We start from the raw sequence: 9,047 nt of genomic DNA on the forward strand, positions 1-9,047 counted from the left end.
ATTAAAGTTTGTCATCTTCAACCATGTCACGATGCACAAAACAAGCTTTTTTAAGGAGGTGTGTCTCACTCCACCGACACTGCAAGAATGGACCCTTTTTGCGACCCAAAGAGTTTTTGTCTAAAACTATTAATACACAAATCCTTCATGGTGTATATTACGATAAGCATTTTACAGAGGAAGTGAAGATCCATCCACGCCCTCACATGTATAACGATGAAGTATCATTAGTCATAGCCCTCTTGAGATCTTCATATTTTGTTCTCAGAGGATCAGGAGATGCACCAGTCTTCTGCAGATGTTGCATACAGCCCCCCTCTGTGTGCCTTCTGTCCACTGTTTTAAACATAAATTGAAGAAGAGGAATAGTTAATAGGCAATTCCACCTAGAATAACCATAAAAGTGCTTTAGATTTCAGGGGAGCGGGATATTGATAGCTGCAGAAATTACAGATGGCAGAGGAAATTGGGAATCGTTTTTCGTTTCCTTTCTTACTGACCATTATTTGTGCAGCTTTCTCATTCACCTCTTGCTCATAATCTCACTGGTTTGTTCTCTTTTTCATTAATACTCTAATCTCTTTGTTGTTTTAAATGGAGCCATGCCTTCATTTCCCCCAATCCTCCCCCTTCTCTTGATTCATTTTTCAATTTCAAGGTGTTCTCTCAGATTTAATGTTACTGCATTACCCTCTATTTCACAACATTTTAGATCCACAATCTGACTATCAATCACTGTTCAATCTTTTTCTGCCTTTCAATCATTTCACCCTCTCTCAATCTCTCCCCTTCGCTGTGTGTGTGGAGTTGGCGCAGCTCCACGAGCACAGTCGCGTGCCTGCATGTCTGTGCGTCTCCGTCACTCTCAGCACCGTAATCAGCTCGCTGCACATTCCAGGAGAGAGAGAAACAGTGTGTATGTGTGAGAAAGAGAGGGGAGAGATGTCTTGAGGGGTTTTGATGGATTATTGGATGGACTTGGTTGTCCATTATGCAAAAGGAGTCTTATTTTCGGGCAAATCAGCAATGGATTGGACAAAATGATGGAAAAACAAACAATTTCAGCGCATAAATAGAGGTAAGCCAGATAAAAGTACTAACCTGACAAATATATTGGCTCATTTTTTGTAGAAATCAGCTTTCCTTAGCCCATGTATTGATCCTTTACTTGTGCTTTGGCTGTTGCGCTTGCTGCAGACAAAGTACCTTATTAGTTCTGTGTGTCTTCCAAATGTCTGAGCTGCAATACATGTTGGCTGATGAATGAATGTGCTTTGCTTTAGAAACAGTTATTAAGCATTTTTCCAATTAAATGTGGACTAATACAAAGTACACTTAACGTTATTTAACGCACAAGGAATAGTTTCATTAAAACTAGCGTGTGCTACTGTAAGATTAGGTTATCAGTGGACTGTGAAACTTGCCTCAATAAAGATATGGTGTATGATTATTAACTAAGGCCGAAGCCCGGTGAGCCAAATGCCTTCACAGTGAAATCTACCATTTGATATGAATGCCTCAAATCTAAATCGCATAGTGGTTTCAGGTTTCAGAAATGTTGACATAAAAGAGATAAGTATATTACATACGTGATGGGTTCACTTTAGTTAAAATAGTCACACAAAAGTAACAATACGTGTATTTCATGGCTTTGTGTCAAAGTAAGTTTTATTTTTAATGGCTAAAATATACATAAGTATAATTAGTTTTGTAAAATCGTCGATTGGGAATAAAACACACATTAATACACAAGGATACATTAATCCATTTTAAAAACGCCTTCAAGATAGTAGCATCCTCATTATGCCTCATTACGCATAAGGCATTACAAACAGTAGTTATCCATGAAGTTTCTGTCCCCAGGTAAAGAGGGAAAAGAACATGGACGCTGAAGGTTTCATTCAGCACGTTGAACGAGAAGTGGAGGGCACCTCACTGCCGTTATCAGTGACCGCCGACTGGATGGAGGACGGAAATGAGACGGCTGGGAATCAGTTCCAGCAGCCTGACTGGCAGGTGGGAGAAACACAGAGACAGTAGGACAATTACAACCTGTGCTTTCTTATTGAGGGACACGCAGTATGGAGCATAATTGGGAAGCACTTAGAAGAAGAAGAAATAGAACGAATAAAATGTGCATTGCTCTATAAACCTGCTACTACAAAACAGTGGGAAAACTATTTGTGTTTTTAGAAATGATGTGTTTAAAATGTGTAGGGTCTCAAGATGTTCAGGAATCTTGTGCCTGTGATGTCTCTGTGACATTAGAGACCTAAAAAGATCAAATTGAAGTAGAATAGTTTTGTGGGTTTTTTAAAATAAGTTGTTTTTGTACCAGGTGTGGAAATCTATAATCAACTCCACCTGCGTCTATTGATTATGAAATTGCCACATGGCAATTTAAAAAATCAATTTGGAGTGCTGTCCTAGTCTTTCTCTTTCTTTTACCTGTTTTTTTTTTTTTTGGGGGGGGGGGGGGTTAGATACTGGCAGATTGATTTGTCTTCCTGACAAGCCAATGACATCAAGGTCACAAATTATGTATTTTAGGGGAGAATATTATCTATTATATTTTCCATTTTATATATATATTGTTTGGGCTTTTTACTATTTTGATTGCACTGCAGCCCTTTCACCTTGTTCTTTGTAACTGCACACAAAATATTGAAGGATTTAACAATCCTCCTCTCCTATCCTCTCCTCTCCTCCCCTCTCCTCTCTTCCTCACCTGTCCTCGTCGTTCAGGTGGCTCTGTGGGCTATAGCATACTCCCTCATCATCTTGGTGTCCATCACTGGGAACGTCACAGTCATCTGGATTATTCTGGCTCACAGACGCATGAGGACTGTGACCAACTATTTCATTGTCAACTTGTCCTTCTCTGACGCTTCCATGGCAACCTTCAACACTCTTTTTAACTTTGTCTACGCACTTCACAACGACTGGTACTTTGGCTTGGGCTACTGCCGGTTTCAGAACTTCTTCCCTATCACTGCCATGTTTTCATCAATATACTCAATGGCTGCCATCGCGGTAGACAGGTGAGGAAGCTCTCTTATAAACAGTACAAAGCCCATTACACATAGATGACATTTGAGGACATACACGGTCGCCCATAAAGTTGGAATAAAATATTTTTTTACTTTTTCTCATGAAATGATTGTGATAATGTGATTTATTCTTGATAGATAAAGTGTATATATTTTCAAAATTGTACTGCTCAATCTCATTGCACCTGGTCAAAGGTGATTACTGATGTGTATAAATAGAAAATAAAAAGAGGTATGTGTCTGAAAACAAAATAATTCCAACTTTATGGGCGACCGTGTATATTAACTGTTTAAAAAAAAAAAAATTTACTGTTTCTGAAAGTAGAGTCAGAGTAGGATGAATCTCTCAAAAGTGTCTGCACCTCAGAAACGGTGCACCACTTAAGTAAGTAGACTTACTTACTTGTTGATATGTACAAAATATTGTATATTTGTCATAACTGTTTATGTATCTTGTGTATTTTGCCCCCCAGAATATTTTTCATCTGGTCATTCATCAAGTTTTCTCTGGCCCTTTTTCAGGTATCAAAGATAGAACAGAAAACCCCTTCTGATATTTCCATTCTTCTAGTTGACATATAATATTATATATCACGCGTATCATTTGCTATTATTGCAGCAGCAGCAGTAAATGTTCACCCAATACAAATGCTACTTTAAGGTATTATGGGTCAATGGACAGCAAAGTCACAGATGTCATTAATGCTTAGTGGAGCATGAATGTTCAGTCTGTTCTTAGTCTAAAACTGTACTAATCACACAATATACTATACCCAGAATTACAAATATTGGTTAATATCTGTGTAATCTAATGCAACAACATTGCAATATATCATATATTTATGAAGCTTATGTTCATTTTTGAGCCTGTTGTTAGTGGTGGTGTTGCATGAGAGAAGCAGAACATAAATACAATTCAGTCCAATTCAAAATTGTCTCTCTGAAACTGAACCATTCTGAAACCTTATCCACAAAAACACCTAAACTGCAATATTGCTGTTCCAGAAGAGAGTTTCATTGGAGCATTTCATTATCCTATCATATGTGTTCATGACATACTGTATACGTCGCTGTCTGTGGCCCAGGACAGATGTTGTGATGAATGAGACATATGTTTGGATCAGACCAGGTGTGAAAATCTGCTGATAACTCAATAATTCCTCCTCATTAGTTTCCAAAATTCTTGGAACCATCAATTTATGTGACTTAATTCAGGCTTCATCTGCAGGCAGCAACAGTGCTGAAAATGATGATGAATGATGATGAGTTACATATAAAGTAGATTAACTGTGAAACATGATCTACATTCATCAAATGTCCCAAGGTGTACAATTCTCTGTCCATGTAGCTGCACACGTTAGCCTTTCAGAGAGCCAGGTGGGTCTGATTTGGCCTTTAACTTGTGCCACTTTCTTGGTGGCCTCTAAGGCATTAGTTAATCTGTAACCTCAAAACAGGAACATGGTGAAGATGTTGAAACTGAGAATGAAAATAAGAGCTAAAAGTTGAGGTTGATATAAAAGCAAGTAAAATACCTGAGAGTCAATTGTTTTACACACCACTGTCAGAATAACTGATTAAATGATTAAATGATGATTGGATAAAACATTCTTATCTAATATTTATAGGTTATACATTGACTTAAATGGTTTAGGTGACCTCTTTACATAATTATTTTTTTCATCTTTGATGTATTTTCCTTTTCATTCGTGCCTAACTTAGCTTTCATTTAATTTTGTGCCACATTTTTCACAATTGTGCAAACCATAAAAGCAGAATATTATTAAAAAATGACTTTGAAATTGCATCTCAGATGCTTGATCACACACTGTTATTATCCATCAAACTAAAATGAGGAAAAGGGTGCAGCCATTAAAATACGTTTAAACTGTTAGTGCTGAATAATTCAAATTTATGATTCATGGTCATAGATGACCATTTGATTACAACTATGACAGTATTGAGTAACGTTATTAAGCAAATGAATATAATACATTGATTAAGATTCATGATTGGTTGCTGTTATCTGTATTTGTTATAATGATTTCATCCTTTAGCATTAGCATTATCCCACCTGTTTTGACACTCTTTCATGTTCATGCCATCAGTGATCAAAACAAGGCTGTTACCAGGGGTCAACTTCTATCCTATTATAGTATAATTTTTTTCTATGTGTTTTCAATTTATGGATTATTGTTCTTGCAGATTAAATATACAAATATATACACTAGGTTTTATTCATGACAATTAACATATGGTATAAACAGTCAGAATGATTCTTTACAGCAGTTAATAAATCTCTTTCATTAATAAGTCTTTCCCTTGGTACAGTTAATTCACTTGGTTAACAGGATTCCTCTGAATGCATAATGACACATATTTGCCATATATTTAAGATATATTTTGTTAGATGAGATGAGACAATTGACTGCAGTTGCCACAGTCCTTGACAGTACATTTAGTACCGACATGCATACAAACAGGTAAGTGGAACGAAATAATGGCATTATCATTACTTCAATCCTACAATCACCAGAGACTGTTAGATAGGAGAGAAACAAATATAATCTTCAACAGAAGAGAGACAGTCAATAAATCAAGAAAAGACCTCAGGCAAATGCAGGTTTTTGCCTCTTTATCATACAACTCTCAGTGGTTCTCAGTTTTGAATTATTATATTCTAGATAACATTACTGTATATAGCTGGTCATTTTTGTAGTGTAGTTTCTCTGTAGAGTAGACCTCTCTTGCATCAAGCTGATCCTCTTTGTTTATGCCGGTATCAAATTCAGTTCAGTCAAGATCTTTCCTGCCACACAAGAGGACATTCTCTTCGCAGGAAGGCAGCAGAAAAACAAGAACATAAACCATGAATACAATAAAAATACAATAAGCCAACTGAATACATTGAAAGTGTTGCTGGGAGAAAGTGTTGTCATTTCATTGACTGACTTTGATGAAAGTATAACGTTAGTACTCTGTTTTCAAGAGAAAGTGCTGAATGATTTTAAAAGCGAAGCACCCTACATTGATCATAATTTTGTTTGTATTACTCTGATTAATGTGCATTTGGGATGTTGCCTTGGATGAATGAAGGAATGTTCAAAAGAAAAGGCAGCTTTCAACAGATGTTACCCAAAGATGAACACATCGCCTCAACTTTTTAATTACCTTGATGAACCTTTTCATCATCCTCCAGGTACATGGCAATCATCCACCCTTTGAAGCCCCGCCTCTCCTCCACCTCCACAAAGGTTGTGATTGCTCTCATATGGATTGTGGCAATCTTACTGGCTTTCCCTCAGTGCTATTACAGCGTGACAAGATTTTACTACCCCAGAACTGTGTGCATGGTCGACTGGCCAGATGATTATGGAGGAACACATCAACTGAGGTGAAAGAAAGAGATTCATAAAAAAAGACTGTAATTTAATGCAGACATTTACAAACACCGCTCATACAAGATTCATCTATACTCTTAAACATCTATCATTATCTCTTTTCCCTATAGGCTATACAATTCACACATTACAGATACACATGTACATATGTTTTATGGATTCACGTTTTATCTATTATGACTTACTATTGATCCAAAAACTTTATCACTCATAAAAGTATTAGAGACAGTCTGTGAACCATTTGTAAGTATGCCATATTTTTAAGTTGTACCCAATGAGCTGAGAGTCATGTCACAAATAAACACACACTGGAGACACTCTAACACATGTGAATGTACACTGACATGCAAACAAACATGCAGTAATACAAACTGACATGTCCTTGATGGAAATGACACAAGCCTTTCTCTCTCTTTCTCTGTCTATAGTTACCAGTTTGCAGTGATATTGCTGATCTACTTGCTCCCTCTGCTGGTGATGCTGGTAACCTACAGCTTAGTCGGCCGGACGCTGTGGGGAGGGCACATCCCTGGAGAGGCGACAGACCATTATCACAGCCAGATTACAGCCAAGAGAAAGGTCAAACATGTCTCGTTTTTCTGCTGTCATCAACCAAATTGGAAATAATCACCCTCATTATTCTCACACTGCTCAGATAAAATTAGCCTAATCCAACTGTGCTCAGATGAGTTTGTTGATATAAAAATGAACAGACAGCTAAATACCGAGCTAAAGCTGACATGTTATTTGATTTCCCACAGGTAGTAAAGATGATGGTTGTCGTGGTGGTGACGTTTGCTCTGTGTTGGCTGCCCTACCACATCTACTTCATACTCGGATCCTTCAACAGAGACATTTACAAGCAACATTATATTCAACAGGTTAGCAACTGTCTTTCTTCCTGTTATTACATCATTCTGATTTATTTATTATAACGTATTTATTGGATCATGTTTTCTTTTCTTGTCAGGTTTATCTGGCCATATTTTGGTTGGCAATGAGTTCAACTATGTACAATCCCATCATTTACTGCTGCCTAAACCAAAGGTAAAACACATATTTCATGGATTTTGTGGACAAACCAGTGCCTCAACATTCAAAACATTTCCCTTATCTCTCCTCTTTCTGTCTCTTTTAATGCAGGTTTCGTTCTGGTTTCCGTCATGCATTTGCTTGGTGTCCCTTCATCAAAGTGTCAGAGGAGGACAAGATGGAACTGAAGCATGCACACACCTTCAGAGTCACCATGACACGCAGCCACCGCAACAACAGCACACATGCACGCACCTCCATCAAAACCAACAGCACCTTCGATACAAACATGGCTGTCAGCACTCAGCTCTACACTGAGAGAAATGCCTCCATACAGCTTAAAAAGCACACATCATCAAATACATTCAGCACACACAACAAACATGTGACGAACAGCCAGGATGATACAAATTCTGCAGCTGCCAAACTCATGGACAACACCCACTGACACCTGAAGCCAACAATGATGTGGACATTCCTGATGGGAAGACAACAGAGTTTTTCTATAGCGACATTATAACTGATAAAAACAAAAGACAGCAGATGGATTTAGAGGAAGTCCTGCCAACAGCCGAAAGGAGCTGAGCAAACAATACTGACATGCATCCCTTTGGAAAACTGAGACTTGGGACCATTTTTGTTACAGTGGTAAATAAATGAATGCCACTGTCAACCTGGGGGATGTTTTCATGTTAATACCAAAGTGATCATATTAGGATGTAAAAATATAGAAAGAAGAAACTGCACCTGTGCACTGGACAACATGAGAAACAAACTCCGGCATTGTTAGTATTTGCTGCTATTGGGAAAGACTGAAGATAAATCAGCCCATCATTCATTTCTCCTCTTCCCTCCTCGCTCCATCTACTACTCCCTTATTTCATTCACTGACACTTTTCTTGCTCCTCTGCTTTGGAGAAAAGCTGTGAACTGTGGATATTATGGTGTAATTGTAGTTTTTATCTGTGGTTACTGGTTTTCAAGAGCATAGAATGGATGAACCGTCCAATGGCATCAGCACCAAGCCTTAATATTGTTGTTTTTGTGTGTTTGCTTCTTTTAACCGCAATGGATTTTTATTGCAAAAATTGTCTTGTCTTGTTCTTAAAGAGATATTTTCTATTTCATTTCTGTCTGTCACTAATCACAATGCACAAATAGCCTGATGTCTGAGAGCCTCAGTAAAGTGAGCCATCAATTCTGCCACAGTTCAAAGGGAAATAACTTAAAGCAGTCATACAGCCAAAGCATTATCTGCAAGATAACTTGTCAGAATAGTATATTACAGTAAATTCAAAATTGCATATTCTACATTGAATGAACAGACACAGAATTAACTACTAAAACTACAATGTAGGATATGACACACACTGCACTGATGATTCATGTAGAGAAGCAGGAAGAATAGAATAATTGGAGTACAGACCTACCTGGCATTTTCAAAACACAAGACAGAAAATCTGAGTTTCAGTAGCAAATGGAACATTAGTATTGACACAATGCTACTATCAGACACTGTACAAGTGAAATCCGCCTTAAATGTACCTTATTTCCAAGAATTTGC

At 37.6% G+C, this 9,047-nt stretch overlaps 1 protein-coding gene across 1 annotated transcript; it reads left to right on the forward strand.

The window, feature by feature from the left end:
- The first annotated feature begins 1,869 nt into the window (after nucleotides 1–1,869).
- Nucleotides 1,870–7,931, forward strand: tacr2 (tachykinin receptor 2). Its single transcript, XM_062428094.1, has 7 exons — nucleotides 1,870–2,016; nucleotides 2,746–3,041; nucleotides 6,250–6,444; nucleotides 6,880–7,030; nucleotides 7,213–7,332; nucleotides 7,422–7,498; nucleotides 7,595–7,931. The coding sequence occupies exons 1-7, from the start codon at nucleotides 1,882–1,884 to the stop codon at nucleotides 7,929–7,931; spliced, it is 1,311 nt and encodes a 436-aa protein (XP_062284078.1). The 5' UTR covers nucleotides 1,870–1,881.
- The last annotated feature ends 1,116 nt before the right edge of the window (nucleotides 7,932–9,047 follow it).

This window comes from Scomber scombrus, chromosome 1 (genome assembly GCF_963691925.1).
Source record: "Scomber scombrus chromosome 1, fScoSco1.1, whole genome shotgun sequence".
NCBI classification, from domain to species: Eukaryota; Metazoa; Chordata; class Actinopteri; order Scombriformes; family Scombridae; genus Scomber; species Scomber scombrus.

What these genes read in the sequence shown, in the direction of transcription:
- tacr2 (XM_062428094.1), top strand. Translation starts at nt 1,882, where the DNA reads ATGGACGCTGAAGGTTTCATTCAGCACGTTGAACGAGAAGTGGAGGGC. An exon ending in AGCAACATTATATTCAACAG is followed by an intron (nt 7,333 to 7,421) that starts GTTAGCAACTGT and finishes TTTTCTTGTCAG; the next exon opens with GTTTATCTGGCCATATTTTG. An exon ending in TACTGCTGCCTAAACCAAAG is followed by an intron (nt 7,499 to 7,594) that starts GTAAAACACATA and finishes CTTTTAATGCAG; the next exon opens with GTTTCGTTCTGGTTTCCGTC.